We start from the raw sequence: 21,458 nt of genomic DNA on the forward strand, positions 1-21,458 counted from the left end.
GTGATCTGCAGATCAAACACAGATCACAGCTTCAGGGGCTCAACCTGCTGAACTATCTTACTGGCTTTATTTATTTATTTATTTTATTTATTGGGCATTTATAATGCGCCTATATACAATGTGTTTCAAGGCGAAACAAGAAAAGCGGGTGGCAGCACAGGTAGGACAAAACAAATGATCCTGCTAGGCCTTGTGACATTTGGATCATGCAAGTGCAATAAGAGAAGTGCAGGGGGGTGGAGGGGCAGAGACGAAAGTGCATAGTCAGAGTGGAAGGGCAAATGAGAAATGCAAGTGCCACAGGAGGCCAGGTGGACAGAGCCAGGGGAAGCAGAGAGTGCATGGGAAGGAAAGTCCACAAGCTAAGTGCAAGGTAAGGGGCTGGAAGGGCTACAAGGGTTCAGGGTGTCAGATAGATAGATACAACTCACAAACTATTTTTTAAAAACAGTTAAAAACGTACCTCTTTGATGCAGGCCATGGCTAATCTTCTAGACTGCCTTAACTCTCTTCCCTACTCTGCCTCTGGTAACATCCACCAATATCTGTGTAGGCTCTGTAGGTTGTTTTCTTTACCCTGATTCTCCATGTCTATCTGCTTTTTCCCACTTCCCTGTTGTTGTTTGTTGTTCATGTGCTTCTTTTTCCCCTCGTTTTTGCATGCCCTGAGGCCTCTGGGTTAGTGGCGCAGTAAAAGAAGTTAGATAGATAGATAGATAGATAGATAGATAGATAGATAGATAGATAGATAGATAGATAGATAGATAGATAGATAGATAGATAGATAGATAGATAGATAGATAGATAGATAGGCCCTCCCAGGCTAGTACGGGGGAGGGGCCTGGAAAGGCAAGTGCAGGTTGATTGGGGAGGTCAGGGAGTGCTGGAAAAAAAGAATAGGGAAGTCTTGAGAAGTTTCTGGAACTTAAGGAGATCCAGCTGAAGTCTGCGAGGGACAGGGATGTCATTCCAGAGGGAGGCACCTGGGAGGGAGAGAGATCCACCCCCACTCTCGGCCTGGAAAAGCATCTGATCTGCAGAGAATTAGACCTAGACGACCAAAGGGCTGTAGCAGGGAGGCATTTAGGGAGAGAGAGTTGGATGTAGCGTGGTCCCAGGCCCCAAAAAGCTTTGTGGATGATGCAGAGGGTCTTGGACTTGATGCTCGCAGCAACCGGGAGCCAGTGGAGACATTTTAGGGCTGGAGAGATGTGGTCCCTGGGCTTGTGGCCAAGGATAAGCCTTGCAGTCCTAATCTGGATTAGTTGAAGGGGGCGAAGGGAGGAGTTAGCCAGATTGACAAAGACCCTGTTGCAGTAGTCAGCGTGAAGAGGACCAGAACTCTGGAGACATTGAGTTTCGAGGGGAAGGTGAGGAAAGGGAGAATGCCTCTGAAGAGGTGCAGCTGAAAGAGGACCTTCTTGGAAAGGTCAGTGATGTGAGGAGAGGAGAGAGAGGAGTCGAAGATGACACCAAGGTTTCTTACCTCACAGGAGGGTGAAGGGAGGGGGCCCTTGGAAGGTGGCCAGTGTGAGGGAGGCAAAGAGGGAGCAGGGGTCTCAATGAGAAGGATCTCTGTTTAACTTGCATAAAGGTAGAGATCGTTAGCAGTGCCCCATGCCTGAATAGCAGACAGGCAGTCAGGAATGAGAGAGGAAGAAGAGGAGGCAGAGGAGGGAAGCTTGAAGGAGAGCTGCATGTCATCCAAATAACAATGGAAGTTAGGAGAGAAGATGAGGATCAAATGGTTTAGAGGGTCCAGGTAGATGTTGAAAAGCCAAGGATGGAGGATAGAGCCCTGAGGGACAACACAGGTGGAGACTGAGATGGAGTTGAGAAAAGGGCCCAGTTGAACCTGGGGAGGTCGGTCAGATAGGAAGGAGGTCAACCAGTCCAGAGCCAGGTCTGGGATGCCAAGGGTATCACAGAGCGAATGATCAGAGTGGAATGGTTGACCATATCAAAGGCAGAGAAACAGTCAAGAAGGATGAGAATGGAAGGAGTGCTGGAATCGAGAAGAGAGCAAGTCTTCATGGGTGTTCAGGAGAGCAGTTTCCAGGGGTCTGGCAGCTTGGAAGCCAGACTGGTGGACGTGGAGACAACCAGCAGATTCAGTGTGGAGGATAAGCTGGGAGATGGGCATGCTCTCCAAAAGTTTGCCCAAGAAACCAGACGTGCTTTCCGGTTCCCGCGAGGGGAAGAGGGAGGCAATAACGGGTCAGATGTAATCTGCCCGTTATTACTTCCCTCCCCATTGAGCCCTATGGGGCTCAAATGGGAATGGGGATGGGTTCCTGCAAGGAGGAATTACTGGGTCCTCCTATGTCGGAGTAACCCGGTAAGTCCCCATTGCAGGAACCCGGTAATGGAGCCCGGAACGGAGGTAGCCATGGAGCAAAGAGATCCATGGCTACCTCCATTCTCGTAATGAGGCCCCATAGTGTTTTATTAGCGAGGCCAGGTGGTGTAGATACAGATCGACTAAGATAGGGGAGAAGGCAGGGCCCTGAGGAACCCTACACTTCACTGGAAACTATTAAGAAGAAAAGGGAGGGATCGTGAGACATTGAAATGTATCAACCAAAAATGATTCCAACCATTTACCATTCCATGTATTCCTGTAGCATTCAGGCGTTCAATCATGTTGTCATGAATAACAGTAGAGAATGCCACAAAGAGAACAGGGTGAGCCAGCGCTCCAGTTCAATGTTTATTTACTTACCACCTGCAATTGCATAGAGCAGCAACAACCACATACAATGTTCCTCTACCAGGTCTAAATGAGGTGGATCAAGTTTGTTGGTGAGTTCATCAAATGGTTGCAAAGGCTTAATCACTACTTTTTCCGACAGCTTGACTGGGAAGGGAACGTTGGAAAAGGGGGCGGGAAATACTGGGCTCCATGGGAGCAAGGACTGGTTACTTCAAAAGCAGAGTGACTTCAGAGGTTTTCAAAGACTTTCGAACAATACCTGGTTGGTCATCAGGCTCGCATCCGCCTGATTAAGCTCATGGCTGTTCCAGATGAAAGCAGCTCAAGTAGGTTGCAATCCTCCACAGAATGACATTGAGACCAGGTGTGCTGGGTGTGTTGCTCTTGTGAATAGAGGAAGGTCTCAAAAGGACCTTATATGACAAGAGGGTCATACCACAGACTGGGAAGTGAACTAGGAGTAAATATCACTGATCCGAGTGGTGAATAAGTTGGCAAGGGACTCAGACAAGGTCCTGATTGGAGCAATAAGGCTGGCAATAGCACGTGGAGTCTGATATTCATTTACTATATTGACAGATCCTTTGGTACAGACGTAACAGCTGTGATTTGCAATTTGTAATACTTATTTTTCAACATATGAACGAGTGACCCACACAATTTTGCAGGTCACCGAACCAGTGACATGCAGAATTTATGGGTTACTTTTGAAGAGTTTGCACAGCTGTGCAGAACCATTGCAGAGAATTCAGTAGAACCATATAGGAATAATTGGTGGTATATGTTTTTTCTACAAACATTCCAATAAGTCTCCTTTGTCTCGACTTTTAAACAGGATAGTCTAACTTTAATGGGAGAATTTTCTTACAGCATTCACAACCAGGATAAACAAATTGACCAATAACAATCTGTTTTTCCCAGGCACGATTTTATAATCACCTCTAGCAACCACGGCATACAATAGGAAAGGGACTATGCTCCTTTTCGGATGACTGACCATTTTCTAACATGTTTTTTATGGCCGCCATCTTCTGAAAAAAGGGCTTTGTCCCTTTTACATTTTAATGGTGGTGGCCATTTTTTTGCCTTCTTTTTTTTTCATTCGAGAGATAGGCTTGCGCACTGTGCGTTAGGCTGATCTATTGAAGGGGTAAAATAAGAACACCATTCGCATCCGGGTGAAATTCCAAGGTGCAAATAACTTTCACCCCCATGGCGGGCTGCTGAAATGGCTGGTAACAGCCGCCAGTCCTTGCCATATCCATCATCATTCTCTTACTTTTTGTGGCCAGGAACACCGTTCCAAGGTGTCATGGGCAAGCCGTGAGAAACCTTGGATGGATTTAATCCGACAATAGAACTATATGAGTTTTTGCAAAGCGTGTTACTAGGAGTGTTTCCAAAGCGGGATTCCGAGCAGAAAATAAATTGTTGTTAGGGCTGTGAAGCATGAGAACAGACGATAGAGGCCAACTACAACGGGCTGGCATCTTCCAGAATCCTGGACTAAAGATCACATATTTTGTCCTGAATGTTGGATCTGTAACAAGTCAATCTACGCCTGAACCCGAGAATCCACGGACAAGAGAACCATAACCAGCCCAATGAGAAGCTTATGTTGATAACAATATAATAAGCATCAAAATGTCAGATTGGATGTCGACAAAATAGTCATTTACCCATTGATTCCGATTAAGTTGCTTAGCAAGAGTAATAATGAATGTACCATAAAGGTGTTTATAGATTAAATTTTAAAAACATGTTTATGGAAAGAGCTTGCTGTATTATGCACAAATACAGTTTTATGCTGTTTGACAACTTAAAATGTCCCCTTAGTGAAGAGTGATCAGACAGTTGATGTATTGTGTGTGAATATCTAAGATGACACTAGACCACCAAAGCACATATACGTTTAGACAGTTTCGATACAGAGGGACTGCTCTGGCTGGTCTTTAAAAACGCTCTAGTCTCTAACTTAAGTTATAGAGCACATCAATGCAGTACCATTGCAGAGAATGCAGTAGAAGCACATAGCAATAATTGCTGGTATATGCTATTTCTAAAAACATTCCATTAAGTCTCCTTCGTCTCGACTTTTAAACAGGATAGTCTAACTTCAATGGGAGAATTGCCCTTACAGCATTCACATCCAGGATAGACAAATTAACCAATCACAATCTGTTTTACCTGGGCACAATTCTAACATCACCGCCCGTAACCGCGGCATGAAATAGAAATGGGATTAGGTCACTTTTCGGATAATGGTGCCCTTTTTTAACATGTTTTTTATGACCGTGGTCATCTAAAAAGAGGCTTTGTCCCGTTTCCATTTTAATGGTGGTGGACATTGTTTTAACTTCTTCTTTTCTGTCAGAGATGGGCTTGCACACTCTGCGCTAGGCTGATCTCCCGACGGAGAAAACAATGCCTGGCTGCAAATGGGTTTCACCCCCTTGGCGGGGTGCTAAAAAATGCTAGTAATGGCCCACAGTCCACGCTGAAGACTGGTAGGTCATTACCAGCCATGTCAACCCCCATTGAGGGGTGAAAGCCACATTCTAGACCTTTATCGCAGGCAATGGAGAGCATTAAATGGCCCTCCAATCGTTCGAGGTATAAACCAAGTTATTTCTTGTGGTAGGCCATTGACCATCGCACAGCCCTTGGCGGTGGAGTATACTATATGCTACTCAAGGTGGTGCAAATGAACATTGGTTTGATCCATTTCTATTAGTCTTTTTTTGCTCCAGTGATGCTACGTTTCACTGGGCAATCTTGCAGTAGGTGGCACTAAATTGTGTTGTGTGTCATGTTACACATGACATGTGCATTTGCTTTGTTTTAATGTCCAATTCATGTGCGCTCTCAAGCACACATATATCGAGGGGAATTGTGTCATTTACTATGACCATGAGAAAAAAGGCCCTGTTCATTGCAAAAAATATCAAACCCTTCTATTGCGTACAAACAGGCCCTACTATGGGGTAGTGGTGTCTGAAGAGGAAGGATTGCAATCACATTTTAGCTCGCCATGCCCTACCAGAGGAGACACAGCCATTTACATATCAAGCTGGTCCCACCTGTAAGGATATTCCAAACTAGGAAATTCTCCTCTAAACAAGAGTGCCATCAGCAACTTCAGACACATGTTTCTGCCTTGTTGTGCATCATCAGTAGGGTGTGGATGTGGTGCCCGGTCAGTATTACCCAACCATTTTTGGGTGAACCCCCAACCATTCCAACATTTGCAAAAAATGAGAAAGCCCCTCTACTAAGAATGAACAAGTCCCGATGATCTGTTCCATGAGGTCCTTTAAATAACTCTGGAAAAATTAAGAATTCTGAAAATAAGATAGAAGTAACATCTACTGAAAATTACTAAGCTGATGAAAAAAGCAAAAATAACCTTTTTTTAATATGTAATAAATAATATCACAAAGTACAGCAAAACAAAAGGAGAAGTGCTGTGTCCCAGAGCTGCATGGTTTAGAGCAGATAAGGACGATGAAGGAGGGTTCCACGCGTGCTTGGAGACTTTGGGTGCTTCCCCACATTTTCAAAAGGGGTGCTGATTTGAGCCAGGAGGAGTGCAGGGTTTCCTGGGCATTTCATGAAATTTTACCCTACGAGGTTTCTTTACTGGGCACAGCAGGCATGGCAAGTAATGGCAGCCATATCAGTGCCTAACGTTGTAGGTGAAAATGTCCCTTTGATTTCCTTTATTTGATGTGTGCTTTATCCAGTACACACAGATTGCGACATGTTTCCTGGGTATTTGGAAAGCAGCAGTGACAATACCTGTTTTTCAGAACTGTTGTGCTGACACACGTAATGCCAGTTGTGCAATGACCTTGTGTGTGGAAAGTGAGCCTCAGAAAAATCACCAGTTGCCTTTGGATTTCGGCTCCTCAGCTCGCAAGACGTGGAAAAGAAGCTTGCTCATCTCCCGGTGGTAATGAAATGGCGGACTGCACCTTGCAGGATTTTTCCATCCGATAGGGTTGAGTTAGAGGTTTTGGCAACCAGCAGGAGCCTGTAACTCTTTTTCGTCATGACGGGTGGGTTGAAGCAGAATAAGATTGTTGCACATAGATTTGCTTAATCTCGAGGCCCATGTGTTATTCCACTGTGTAAAGGCCATATAGTGACATCAGCCCAGATGAGCAATGCGTGTGGAAGATGCGACGTCACAGATGAAAGGTGTGCAGTTCTATACCAGCTAGCCTGTGTGCGAGTCGGCCTCCTCTCACCTCTGCTTACTTGGATTCACAATATAACAATTGGAGATGAAGATTTGAAGCGACTGCGGTGCAACCTTGATGCCCGCTTGGCAATCATAGTCACTGTCGAAGGGTGGACGACAGTCCACGCTGTGCCCAGGAGTCAATGGCATTACAGCGATGTACCAGAACAAGCCATTTCTTCCCTCTGGGCACGTCGGGTGCCACAGGCAGCCCGCCGAAAGACCGGTGAGTGATCTGATAAGATGCACATGCCTGATTATTTGGTGCCCCAACTGGAGAGACCCAGGAAATGCCGTTAACCTGCTATTTAGAGGGTGCTCATGCTGCCCTGCTCTACGGTGGGTGATCATCACAAGTAGTACACATCATACTGGAAAAGTGTTGCCCCGCCCATAAGTGTCTCTGGTGATGGTCTAGCCGCGGCCCTGATCATGACGGGGTGCTCGTGAGGCTTGGATTTGGCTAAGCGGCAACCAACTCTGCGATACCACGCAGTCATTTGGCACGGCACTCCCTGATTATTCAGCAGTTTGGGGGTGCCTGTTCACTGGGTTGAGATGTCCCCGAGGGGGAGAGAGAGGTCAAGCCTCGAGGAGGCTAAGAAGGAGGACATCTCTTCATCCACATCTGGGAAGGGAGAGAAATGAAGGAGCCCACTAGAGAGTGTTGAGGGATCTGCCGAACTTCCAGAATCAGTTCCACTGTTACCGGGTGCTGGAGTTTGATTCATCGCGTACTCCAGCCTCCTTGTGGCCATGATAGCTGCTATGGAAGGGGCGGCTTGAGATGTTCCTTGTCTGCTGCATAGATTGAGGACGATGGGAAGAAGACATCTATACTACATTTCTATACAGGCCGTGACATTCCTAAGAGAAAAGAATCCTGTGATGAAGCTAATTATTTCATACCTATGGTGAACATTGATTACCAGCGATTATAATTACTGCATGCTACCCAACGTTCTAACGAATCGCAGGACTCCTGTTATACCAGACTTCGTCATCTAGTGACGAAATATGCATTTCCTGATGAGGAAGGTGAGCTCAGAAGCCAAATCATTCAAAAATGCTACTCCACTCAACTCTGCAAACAGATCTTGAAGGAGCCAGACCTTCAGTTGCTACACATCCTGAAGCTGGGTCGCTCCACATCCCGGGCCACAAATATGGAGGAGGCCATGAAAGGTCTAAAAGTGGAAGAAGCCCAGGCTATTCGCACTGTGCCACAGAAATCTGTGCAGGTGAGGGATAGAGCAAGAGGGCGTTCCACACCACAATTTCAACAGAGAGACACAGTAAAGAATCCCTGAAAATTATTTAGTGGTGCACTCCCGCATGTACAGGCGTGTGGAGCAGCGGGACACCAATATGGCCAGTGTGGAAAGGTGGGCCTTTTTGTGAATGTCTGTAGGGCACCACCACCCACACAAACAATGGGACCATCACCAAGGAGCAGAGGGGCAAAGGTGGTAACCCTCATGGAAGAGACTCCAGGAGGTGAAGAGGAACAGGTGGACACGCTCAACATTATGGATGTATTATTTAGCTCAGCGCTATCTCCAGGGGTACAGACAAAAAGACAGCAACCAAGATGAGCTCTGACCATATTGTTGACTCAGGTACCTGTCCTGATAGACACAGTGGCCCCGTAAATGTGATGCCATTTCCCCAGTTCCAGAAACTGCCGCCAATCCTGTGATTCATGACACCTAGGATAAGGATATATACTTATGGGGGAAGACACCCCTTTCCGTTGGAAGGTGCATTCCACACACAGTTTGAGCACGACAGAATGTCTACACCCATGACATTCTATATAACTCCTGGTGTAAAATACACGCTGCTCAGCTGCAACACAGCTAATACCTTAGCATTAGTGCACCTTGTATAGAATGTATTTCAAATGAATATTGAGGGGCTGTGCACAGAGTATTATGATATATTCCAAGGAGTGGGTTGCCTCAAAAGGACACAAGTTGAGGTTGCATGTCATCCACACCACACAGCCCATCGCTCTGTGACACTGCCGTATACCATTCCACCAGAGGAAAAAGGCAGAGGAGGAATTACGGTGGATGGAAGAGGTGGACATCATAGAGAAAGTGAGCGGTCCCACCCCGTGGGTGCCTCCTATTGTATTTCCTCCGAAGACAAAGCAACCCGGTGAAGTACGGATCTTAGTACATATGAGACTGTCGAAAGGGCTATCAAGAGGGAGAGGCACCCTACACGTCACTGGATAAGATTTTAGGTGATCTCCAAGGGGGAACGGTTTTCTCAACCATTGACCTCTGCTCTGGCTACCACCAAATCCTACTTCAAGTGGGTTCACGCCCGATTACCATGTTCTCTTCCCATGTGGTACTATTTCTGAATAAAAGGTTGAGCTTTAGGATAACTTCCGCGGCTGAGGTGATTCAGCACACAGTGCAAGAGGTGTACTGACATACCCCAAAGGTGTCATTAATGTGAGTGACAATGTGCACTTTTATTGCAAGTTAGAGGCAGCACATCTGAAACTGGTGGAAGCAGTGTTTAAACGCGTGAAGGAGAAAGGCCTTACACTACAGAATTGTGGTGGCAAGCATCGGGCCAACTGAATAGACCTGCCCGATTTAGTCTCCAACAAGAGCTGAGGCGCCATCACAGGCAGTCTGTATAGATTTCAGTACCATTCAGCAGAACCGTCACTTTGTTGTGATACTCAATGAGTTTTCAAGATATCTGGATGTGTGGTTTGTTCCGTCTACAACTGCAGAATGTATGATTCCTGTCCAAGCTGACATGTGTGTGGCACATGGACTGCCACTGACTCTAAAGTCAGACAATGGCTCACCATTCCAGAGTAGGGAATTTGAGAAGTACTTAACATCACTGGGAGTCCAGCACATCTGCATCATGCCATGCTGGTCGAGTGCCAATGGGGATGTGAAGCACTTTATGTGAACTTTGAATAAGGTATGCAGCATAGCCATAGAAAAGGGGGCGGCGTTGTGAGAAGCACTGGTGACTTTCTTGATGTCTTATAGGACCACGCTGTTCATGACGCCAGGGGTGGCTCCAGCAGAGGCTTTACTAGGCCACAAAGTCCAGTCATTGATGCCATATTATGGTTCGAGAGTACCCACAAGCACTGACACGAACAGAGTGAGAGAAACACAGGTCACACGTAATGAGAAAGAATCGGCACGCTGAAGGTTGCAAACGTCACAAGTCCAGGTGGGTGATACAGCACTGATTTGCAACAGGAAGCCCACTGGTAAGCTGTGTCTACCATATGAATCTTCCCCCTGGGTAGTCACATGCTGAAAAGGGTCCATGGTGACTGCCAGGAGAGGAGGGAAAGTCTTACAATGAATGGTTCAAGAGGTTGGCGTTGCCGGGTGAAAAAGATCAACTGAGTGAACCTGATGATGGGACTGCACACTCTCAGTTGGATTAGCTAGATATCAGTTCAAGACCCTAAAGGAACATATTGAGGGAAGATGATGGTAGGCGTCCCAGGCCGGTGACACAGGAAGCCCAACTCAGGCAGGATATCCCAGAAGGGAAAACAGACACGTCTACGAGACTAGAAGATTACCTGATCAAGTCCTAAAGAAGATAAAGGGTCTGGAACAATGGTGATAATCAGAGTGGTATAGTGGACTTAAGGACAATCATATTTGTTGGTTAATAGGTATACATGTTAATGGCTTTAGTTTTTTGTAGTTATGGAGGGATGTGGTGACATCGACCACGACGCACAATGCATGTGGACACATGATACATTGCAGGTGACTTAAAAGTATGCATTGCTCATGGCTAAGCGGGAAGAGCTGCATGAACAAACATGTTTTGGTTTTAGCACAGCAAAGAAAACTCCACTGGTTGCCAGGCAATTCCAGAATAGACTTAAAACGTTTGACTGTAGCCCAAAAAGCTCTGTGTGTCTCAACTCCCTATTATATCTGGAAGGAATGGAAATGGTTAATTTCCTCCAGAACACACAGATCGGGCACTCGTTATGCCATGACCTTGAACTGTTTCAGGCTTTCTAAATGTGTATTTATTCATTTTTGCATTTATTAACCACGCTAAACATTCAGGCATCAAGGAAAGCATAGCAGAGAATATAAGTATACAGGAGTATTAGACTTTACAGCAAGGTCAGACAAGGGGCAAGTTCACAGAAAAGAGTAGAGTCTTCAGACTTTTCCTTAAAGGCCAGTAGGATTGTTCAGATCTCACTAACAGCGGTAATGCGCTCCAGTTCTTTCCAGCAATGACGGAGAAGCTGCCCCCCCAGATTTCATTTGACTAAATCTTGGTATGGCGAGTTGATGAGAGTACTGGGAGTGGATGGGTTTCGAGGATTGTACTTCGGTAAATTCTTAAGAAAGATACCTCGGAGCTATATTGGAGAGGCATTTGTGCATGATTGCTAGCGATTTAGGAAGGCCTTTTGCAGTGACTGCTGCCAAATTGTAGAATGCCTTACAGGAGGAAATAAAAAGTTACTCAAAGCAGTGACTGAAGTTCTCCTAGGCCACAGTCCCCTTTCCTCCCTACACTATGGACGTCTTGGTACAGGGACGAGACCGGTAACATTTTGCCCCGCAAAAATCTGAATTCTCCATTAAATTTGAAGCACGCTGGGGTGTGGCCATGGGCGTAACTACCTCAGTCCCCTTTCTGGCATTGGACCCAAGGCAAACTTGTCTGCTAGATCTTTTATTTACGGGGATGGTCATGGGTTGTATGGAGGAAAGGGGACTGTGGCGTCAGAGTTCATTCACTACTGTGAGTAACTTTGTATTACTCCTAAGTCCTTTCCTCTTTCCTCCATGCTGTATGGGTGAATCCAACACACCATTTCTCAGGGAGGAGGACCAATTTATTATGAACTATTGGAGAACAGGTTTTTTAGTACTCCATGTCCATATGCCGCATCTGACCTTACACTAGTGTTGAGGCAGTAATGTTTAAAGAAGGCCGAAGGTGACGCCCATGTGGCAGCCTTACTTATGATGTCACATAGCACTTGTCTTTGGAAAGTGACTACTGTGGATTTAGCCATGACAGCAGGTGCATGCATTCCTGACGGTAGTTGTTTACCATGTAATGTGTAAGATTCTGAAATAGCTGACACCATTCATCTGGCTATGGATGCTTTGGATGCTTGTTACCCTGGAGAGGAACCCCAAAAGGTGACAAACAAGGCTTCTGATTTTCTGAAGAGTTTGGTCCTGTCCAAGTAGAATTGTAATGCTCTGCCCAGCACGTCATGGCAATGCTAAACATTGTCAACCTCAGATGTGGGTTTTGGAAAAAAAGTCAGAACTACTATCCCCTGGTTGAGGTGGAAGGCTGATACAACCTCAGGCAGGAAACCCAGGTGGGATCTCCACTTTGTCCTTATGACATACTGTGTACTGCTCCTTAGCCGCTAGCACCTGAATTTCATTGACGTCAACGCTACTAAAATAGTGCTTTTCCACATGACTAATTTAGTATCAGTGGATGCCATTGGCTAAAAAGGTTTATGCGCCAGTGTTGCCAGAATTATATTCAAGTCCTACACTGGATGAGGGTGAGAAATAGGGGGATACATTCTCATAAGTCCTTGTAAAAGTCTCCTGACTATTCGGTTAGTTGATGATAGCAAGGTTTCTAAATGGGCAGATGGCAACTATATAGATCTGACATATAGCCATATGTACTTCTGACCGAGCATGATGTGCTGACAAAGATAATACTTCGCCTTGAGAGCACTGCAATGGGTCGGAATCATTGCCCTTAGCCCAGAAGCAGAACATCAACCATTTACTTTTATATTGGGATCTGGTAGATTGTTTTCAAACTTTTTCAATTATGTGTAAATTCTGCTGCTAAACTCATACGTTTCTGAGAGTTAACTCTTCAGGAATCTACCCTGAGGGCTAACCTGTCCAGGTCAGTGTGAATCACTGCTCCTCTCTGTTGGGTTAACCGGGGAAGTTGCCTTGTCTCCAACTGAATGAGATTTTTCTGAACTAGATATAAGGTATCTGAGTACCACACTCTGGTTGGCCCTTGTGGGACTATTGATATTATTGTGCAGTTCACTGAGTCCTTGAACTTGCAAAGGACTCTTTGTATTAAGGGGGTTGGAGGAAATGCATAACAGCAAATCACATCCCAGAGGATCTGGAAAACATCCCCAAGCAATCTCTTGCATTGACCTGTCAAGTAGGCATATAGAGGACATTTGGTGTTCTGTGATGTTGCAAAAAGGTCCACTTTTGGATGCCCCCACGAACTGAACAGTGGGCAGAGAGCTATCTGGTTCAGTTCACATTCATGTGAGGTCTCTATCCTGCTGAGTGTGTCTGATTCTGTGTTCTCTTCCCCTGGTAAGTGAATAGCTTTGAGCTGAATGCCCTGATTTATAGCCCAATGCCATGTCTCCACTGGTAATCTGAAAAGACTTGGGACCTCAGGCCCAGAAGCGTTGCTAGGGGAGAGGGCGGAGAGGACTATAGCCCGGGTCTTTTGGTTGCAACCCGTGATAGAATCTTAGGTGCTACAACCAAAATGCTAGCTAGCCCCGAGTCCCACGAGTCCCGACACAAACTTAGCCCCTGACCTTTTCCAGACCTAGCAACACCCCAGTCAGGCCTACCGCCGGTGTCTGGACCCCTCTAAGGCAAAGAACTACATTGGAAGGAGTCTCTGCGCTGAAGTGGTGAAGAGAAAATGTGACTTCCCTGTTTCTTTGACTTCAGTTGAGTGAAGGCCTTGAGGTGCTCCGGCGGGGACCAAGAGAAGATCTCCCTCCATCTTGACAGACAGTTCTTGAGTGACGTGTTGTAAGTGCATCACACGCCGCTCAAGACTTCCACCGATGATCAGCCCCCAGACACACTATGGAGAGCAAATGACGGTCTGAAGCCGGAAAGGATCTGTCTCAGGATGCGCACCTGAAAAACCTGCTTGGAGCCGACATACACCGGGGAGCAAGGTGCCGGAGGCCAGAGAAGAGGGAAAACAGGGGGTGGGTTGGAGTTGCTGCGCAGCAATAAATGTACGCGTTAATGCGAGGGAGGTCCGATCCCATCCGAGCAGAAAAGTGTACTGAGGTGAGGCACTGGTGTGCGGCGCAAACAGCTTGTTGTTACCCCCGTGGTCATGCTTCAAATGTAAAGGGGAAATTAAATATTTGCAAAGCAAGATGTTACTGGTTCCCCGCCCTGTACTGAGACGCCCATACAGTATTGAGGAAAGGGGACAGGACATAGGAGTAATTCAGTGTATTGACAATCTAAGACATTTAGAAAAAAGGGTGAATACTTCATTATTTTGAGTTTAGCTTCTATCTTGATTTGCCATTTTGGGACGAGCGCATAGATAACTCTGGTGGTAGCACCTCTCCCCTGGTGTAACATAACATACCATAACAAAACATAACATAACTGTGATTGGAGACTGGTATGTAATATGATGTGTCTACACAGTGACCTTTGCACACTTTATGATTACTTTTAACTATGTAAAGTTGGGAAAGATGGTTGAAGTCTATTTTAGAACTGAATTCCTATATATTCTTTCACATTATTTATTGCCTATTTAATACAAGAGGTTTGTTTTAGGAACTATATTTTATGCCAATACTTTGCTATTCATTGCATAGTTTCCTCCTCGGTGGGTCATTTATTTATTTATTCTTCATAAATTTCACGTTGAGAGGGGTTTTAAATACACTTTTTTGAATGGAGCTGTTTGTTCTTATAACTTCCCATGCCTAATAGTATGTATGAAACCTGTATTTGGAGGGTTCCTTAATCTTTCCTTTATAGCTGGGAATGCCCCTCACCATCACTCTGGGTGAAGATACCACACCCAGACAGGCGCAGACAGGAGGTACTGATTCCTTTAGGCCCAGCCACTAATCCTAAAAAAGGATGTTTATAATGTGTAGACCATCTCCTGGTTACCCCTCTACAGGTTGCTTCTGTCCCTACCCACGCCAGGTAAGCATATAGTGCCACCCTTACCTAGCAAAGGATTACACATAGCGTTATTATTAGGCACAATCAAAAGGATTTCAAAAACAATAAGTCTTGTTTATCAAATGGAGAGGGTAAGAATGGTTTGTCTTATGGCATGTGTACAAATTGTGTAACCTGTACATTTACAAAGCCCTACTGGCTTGGTCAATGCTTGTTTGATATGGCTTTTAGTACTGAGTCATAAGAAAATAACTGATATTCTCAGAATTGCGCAATTTGGGCGTGTAGGAAAGCTGAAATTAGAACGCAAAACTACAATCCAAAATTGGCAATTATGCCTTTGGATGACTCTTCAACCTGCTGACAAAATGATTTTAGATATATCAATTACTTAATGTTGTTCATGAATAACATTTAATGTGATATGATAACAAGGACTGATAACAAAACAATCTCTATAGTTATGGAGTGTCCATTTTGAAGAAGGAACCCCAGCAAGATTTCCACATGCCACCCGGTCGTAAGCCGTTAAAAAGTCAACTATAAAAATATCAGGATGTGATTGAATGCGAAGGATAAAGAAATATTAAGGTCACATCATGAGTATTAGATTTGGGGAAAACATTTTGGTTAGCACACATGTGACATACATTTTTGTGTGAATCTAGTTTCCCCAAATCAGTGAAAGCTTTGTGATAGGACCTGAAAATGTTTTTAGGCTCACACTAGAATTAGAACTATGCTCTTTGTAGCGCTGGTTCTGTAGACTCCAACATTCTACTGGGAGCTCAGGGTAGGATTTAGTGTGCCAAAGAGGCCCCTACAATCTGCGGGTCATCTGAAATTAAAAAAGAAAAAGAACCACTGGCTACACTGGGTTCACCAATCGTCTACAGGAGAGCGCTTCCATTCGAGAGCACAATAAGGTCAGGCCTAATTACCTGACAATGCCAACATGGATCTCGCCTTCATGGAAGCCGTGGAAGAATCCTTGGATCAATGTTGACCACTGCAAGCCAAACGCTGCCAACAGGAAGTTGAAGGCCACGCTGCTAAAGCCATAGCGCTTTAAAAAGGTCATCAGGAAACCGAAGCCGATGAATATCATCGTGTGAACATCCTGGAAGCCTGTGAAGAAAAGTGGACAAAAATGTCAGCAAGGTGCCACCCATACCATTTTACTTAGTTCATTTTATGTTCTGTTATTGTAAAGTGCATGTAGTGACCCATTACTGCTTTACTGCGCTTTAGGTGAGTTTAAGCGGAAGGAGGAGAGTTAAAAGAAAGTGGTTCTATAGAGAAGAGAACAGGCATCAGTCGAGTGAATTTATATAGGCTTAGAATAATGTTTGATGAGCAGGGGCGTTGCTAGGGGGGGCTAAGGGGGCTATAGCCCCTGATCTTTTGGTTGTAGCCCCGGATAGAATCTCAGGAGCTACAGCCAAAAGACCATCTAGCCCCCAGTCCCAACAGTTCCGACAGCAGCTTTGCCCCGGGTCTTTTCCAGACCTAGCAACTCCCCTGTTGATGAGAAAGAGTTTCAAAACTTTTGTAGAATTTGCAAGTGTTAGAGTGATGGTTTGGGATAAAGTAGAGAGTTGAAAAGTCTCTTGTAACCTACATGCTGCATGTGGTGGAAGGCAGTCTTGTCAACATTGTTAGATTGAGGTACAAGTTAAAAGGTTTTTAAAAAAAGATAATACTGGGGTGATGTACATTGAAACATGATGTAGGAGGTGGGACTTTCAAAGGTGGCAGTCCAATTATAGGAAGTAGGGTTATTAGTTCTGAACAGCCCGGCATTCACGCTCACATTGGGACAAAGCCGGTCTGCTTCTGGTCCCTTTGTATGTGTGACAGGCAGTTGCAGATTCACTGAAAGTCATTTGGTTGCTTTTAGAACCTGATGCACAGCAATTTGTCTTTGCCATACATTTGGAATCCTTTAAACAATCTTTTCAATCAGAATGTTTTACAAGCTGAATAGGTAGGTTGTCAATCCTAGAGAGATTGCTTTTGCAAACATGAATCTAGTTTCAGAGGAAGAGTTCCAGTTTGACCTGGTGGGCCTGGTTTGATCAGAATAACTGTATGCTATGCTGGCCTGTATTTCTATCATGGCTGACCAGTTTAAAGGTCGGCAACAAGTCTTGTAGAATCAGTAGACAGAGACGAAAGAACTCTTCCACTGAGAAAGACTAAGGGCCTCATTAGGACCCTGGCGGTAAGGGGTTTACGCCAGCGTTAGCTGCGCCGACCCCTTACCGCCAATTACGAGGTCCCTTAGCGCCATGGAGGTTTTAACACCCGCTTTTAGCGGGTGTTAAAATCCATGGCGCTAAGGGACCATGGAGTTAATTACACCACCGTAATTTACGGTGGCGTAATTAACGCCTTCCCCACTCCCATTATGCCCTATGGGGCAAAAATGGGAATGGGGAAGGGTAAATGGGGATGGGAATAGTTTCTTACCTGTAACTCCATTTCTCCAGCATTGGTATCTTTCATGGATTCACATGCTTTGAATATTCCCCGTCGTCAGGCTGGGAATCCCCGGTACATTGTATAGACCCTTTCCCGTAGGAAAACTTTTTCGACGCTTATGCGTCCTATCCACCTCGTTTTGTATCATGCGTGCCCGTGCCGTCAGGACGTCATGATATAAATACAGGCCCCGCCCCCGCGCTCCCTCAGATTTCGGCCCCCAAAGTAGTGGGGGAACCGGTTTGCATGATCAGGGGAGGCAGGTGGGCGCATGTGAATCCATGAAAGATACCAATGCTGGAGAAATGGAGTTACAGGTAAGAAACTATTCCCTTCTCCAGCATTGGATCTTTCATGGATTCACATGCTTTGAATAGATTACATAGCAGTACTACCCCCAAGAGGAGGCGTGCATGCAAACCCATATACTTTCTTCGTAAAGGCCGTTCCCTATGATCATGTATACATCAGTAATAGTTAACATAGGAAAAAACGGACCACATACAGTCATAAATTCCACAGGATGCAACCCCGCAGCCGGGGCTTACCTTACTGGAATAGGTGTCGAAGCACCGCCTGTCCCATCCGGGTGTCTTCGGCATGTTGCTGCGACAGGCAGTAATGGCGGGTAAAGGTGTGTGTAGTCGCCCAGGTAGCCGCCATGCAGATGTCCCCTAGAGGGACTCCGGCCCACAGTGCCGTCGACGATGCCGCTGCTCTAGTTGAATGAGCTCTCGGCCGTCGTAGAAGAGGCTTCCCTGCCCTGGAATGGCAGTACGAAATAGTAGATGACACCCATCTTGATAGTCCTTGCTTTGAAATGGCTTTTCCTCTAGCACCCAAACCATATGCCACGAACAGCTGTCTCGTTTCTCTGAATGGTTGCGTACGATGAAGATAAAATTTGAGAGCCCTTTTTACATCCAATGTGTGTAGCATGCGCTCCGCTCCCGAGCATGGCTCCGGAAAAAACGTAGGTAACACAATAGAGGAGTGTTTATGGAACACCGAAGGAGCTTTTGGTATGAACTGTGGGTTAGTGGCTAGGACTACCTTGGTCTTGAAAAATCGCAAGTATGGTGGGTCTACCATTAGAGCCTGAACTTCTGAAATACGTCGGGCTGAAGTGATGGCCACCAGGAAGGCCAATTTCCACGACAGAAACTTTAGAGACGATGATGACATTGGCTCAAAAGGAGGCTTCATAAGAGACGTTAAGACCAGATTGAGGCTCCACTCCGGTGGAAATTTCTTCTCTGGAGGGAAACTCCGAAAGAGGCCTTTAAGGAAGTGCTTAATCAGGCGGTCGCTGAACAATGGTGCCGAGTGCCGTCGACGAGTAAACCTGGAAATGGCTGCTAGGTGTACTTTTATTGACGACACCGACAGGCCCTTTTGAGCTAATAACAGCAAGTATGGAAGGAGCTGTTCCGGCCTAATCGATTGCGGGGCCAAACCTGGTTGATCCTTACACCATTGACAGAACCTTTTCCATTTGTACGCGTATGAGGCGTTTGTGGAAGGTGCTCTTGCCGCTTGCAGGATACGTCGACAGTCCTCCGGAATCGTTAGCCGACCAAATTCGGCGAAGTCAGGAGCCAGGCCGTCAACTTGAGGCTGTCCGGGTCGTGATGCCAAACGACACCCTCCTGTCGAGACAGAAGGTCGGGGGTCTTCTGGAATCTCATCGGTTCCGCCGCCGCTAAGTGTAGTAGGTCTGAAAACCACACCTGTCTGGCCCAGTATGGGGCCACCAGAATTACCCGACATGGATACCTGAGGATCCATTGCAACGTCCTCCGGACAAGGGGAAAAGGAGGGAATGCGTACAGGAATTTGTTCGTCCATGGGAATGAGAACGCATCCCCCAGTGAGCCCTGCTGAGGCCATCTGCTTGCGTACTGATGGCATTTCTTGTTGTTCTTCGTTGCAAACAGGTCTATGGAAGGGTGTCCCCATTCCTTGAATACTTGTTGAAGTTGTTGGTCGTTCAGCACCCATTCGTGAACTTCGTTCATTTCTCTGCTGAGGGCATCGGCTTCCACGTTTTTCACTCCTGGTAGGTGAAACGCTAAGATTTGCATGTTGTGTTGCAGGGCCCAATGCCAGATTTTCTGTGCCTCCGTCGATAGGGACCTGGAACGTGTCCCTCCTTGTTTCCTCAAGTAGAACATCGTAGTGGTGTTGTCCGTTATGACACGCACCACCGAGTCCCTCAGTTGCGGAAGAAAAGACTTCAGAGCCCATCGCACTGCTCTCAGTTCTAGCAGGTTGATATGCAGGGAGGACTCCTGCAAAGACCACTGGCCTTGTACCTGTAACGTATCCAGATGAGCTCCCCATCCGCTCAGCGATGCATCCGTCACCACCGTCTTTTGGAACTCTGGTTCCAGTAGAGGCATCCCTTTCGTTAGATGAGTAGACACTTTCCACCAGCCGAGTGCTTGAACTAGTTGTTCGTCGACGACCAGTCTGTCGGACCAGCGACCTCTGCTCTGCGCCCAACGGTCCGCTAGAAATTCCTGGCAAGGCCTCATAAACAGACGGCAGTTGTTTATTAACGGAATGCAGGACGACATCGTCCCTAGCAGGGACATGTACTTGCGCACAGAGACTTTGGTACCGCCTCTCCATTCCGACGCCTTGTTTTGAAGTTTCTGAATTCTTTCGCTGGATGGTTTCACCAGGCTTGTGTGTGTATGAAACTCCGCTCCTAGAAAGACCAAGGTCCTCGAAGGCTCTACTGAGGACTTGTTGAAGTTTATTGCGAAGCCCAGTTCCTGTAAGATGGACATTGTGGCTCGTAGACTGTCTCGTGTTTGTTCTTTGGATGACCCTCTGACTAGCCAGTCGTCTAGATATGGATAGACATGATGACCATCCTTCCTTAAATGGGCCGCTATAGGGGCCAAGCACTTGGTGAACGTCCTGGGGGAGGACTTGAGCCCGAACGGGAGGACCTTGAACTGAAAATGCTTTCTCCCGACGACGAATCTTAAATATTTCCTGTGTCGTGGGCGTATTGGGATGTGAAAATAAGCATCCTGAAGGTCTAGTGATGATAGATAGTCCATGGGTTGCACCGATCTGATAACCTCTTGGAGTTTTAGCATTTTGAATTTTTGGCTCTTTAGCCACTTGTTGAGTACCCTCAGGTCGAGAATGGGCCTCCATTTGCCGTTTGGCTTTTTGACAACAAAGAACCTGGAATAAACTCCTTGGCCTTCCTGTGCCACAGGAACTCTCTCTACCGCCCCTTTTCGCAACATAAGCGCCGCCTCTTGTCGTAGGATTTGGAGGTGGGGCTGTGTCGAGAATAAAGGAGGAAGACGCGGAGGCTTGTCTTTGAATTGCAGCGCATGACCCATGCGAATCGTGTCTAGGACCCATCGATCTTTGGTGATGCATTTCCATCGGTCGAAGTGATGAGAGACTCGACCCCCCAGGACGTTCCAAAGGCCGTCATTGGTTGCTGGTTTGCTTGTTCTTCGTTGACGACGGACCTGAGCCTCGACGCCTGGAGGCTTGATAGTCCCTGCTTCCACGTGCCGACTGGGACGCTCGTCTGAACCCTTGTGAAGAGTACGAGGGCCTGTTAAATCCACGGTCCCTCGAGGCTCCAAAGCGGGAGTTTCCAGAAGCACCTCTGAAGGGGCGAAAAGAGCGAAAATTTCTACCCGTTTGAAGGGCGCCGAGGGACCTAGCAGTATCCGTGTCTTCTTTCATCCCTTTCAGCGCTTCATCAACCTTTTCGCCAAACAGGTGCTCCCCTTCGCATGGCATGTCCAGGACTTTGTACTGTACTTCAGGACGGAAAGTAGTACATTTGAGCCACGCTTGTCGACGAAGCACTACTCCATGGTTGATTTGTTTGAAACCAGACTCTGCTAGGTCAACTGCGATATTAATAGCGTGGTTCGAGGCCTCTTCGCCGTCCCGCACCAGTAACATAGCTGCTTTCCGGTGTTCATCTGGCAGGTGTTCTAGGATAGGGGCTAATTTGTGCCACATTTCCCTATCATATCGTGACACGATCGTTAAGGAATTG

General features: G+C 46.3%; 1 protein-coding gene across 1 annotated transcript in view; it reads right to left on the bottom strand.

Annotated features, from left to right (window-relative positions):
• Positions 1–21,458, bottom strand: part of RHBG (Rh family B glycoprotein) — a 297,643-nt gene that overhangs the window by 186,244 nt on the left and 89,941 nt on the right. Inside the window, exon 2 of the mRNA XM_069607158.1 lies at positions 15,868–16,054. Within this exon, the coding sequence (XP_069463259.1) occupies positions 15,868–16,054 (187 nt within the window). The remainder of the gene's footprint in view (positions 1–15,867; positions 16,055–21,458) is intronic.

This window comes from Ambystoma mexicanum, chromosome 1p (assembly GCF_040938575.1).
Source record: "Ambystoma mexicanum isolate Mex_15411 chromosome 1p, UKY_AmexF1_1, whole genome shotgun sequence".
Classification (NCBI taxonomy): Eukaryota; Metazoa; Chordata; class Amphibia; order Caudata; family Ambystomatidae; genus Ambystoma; species Ambystoma mexicanum.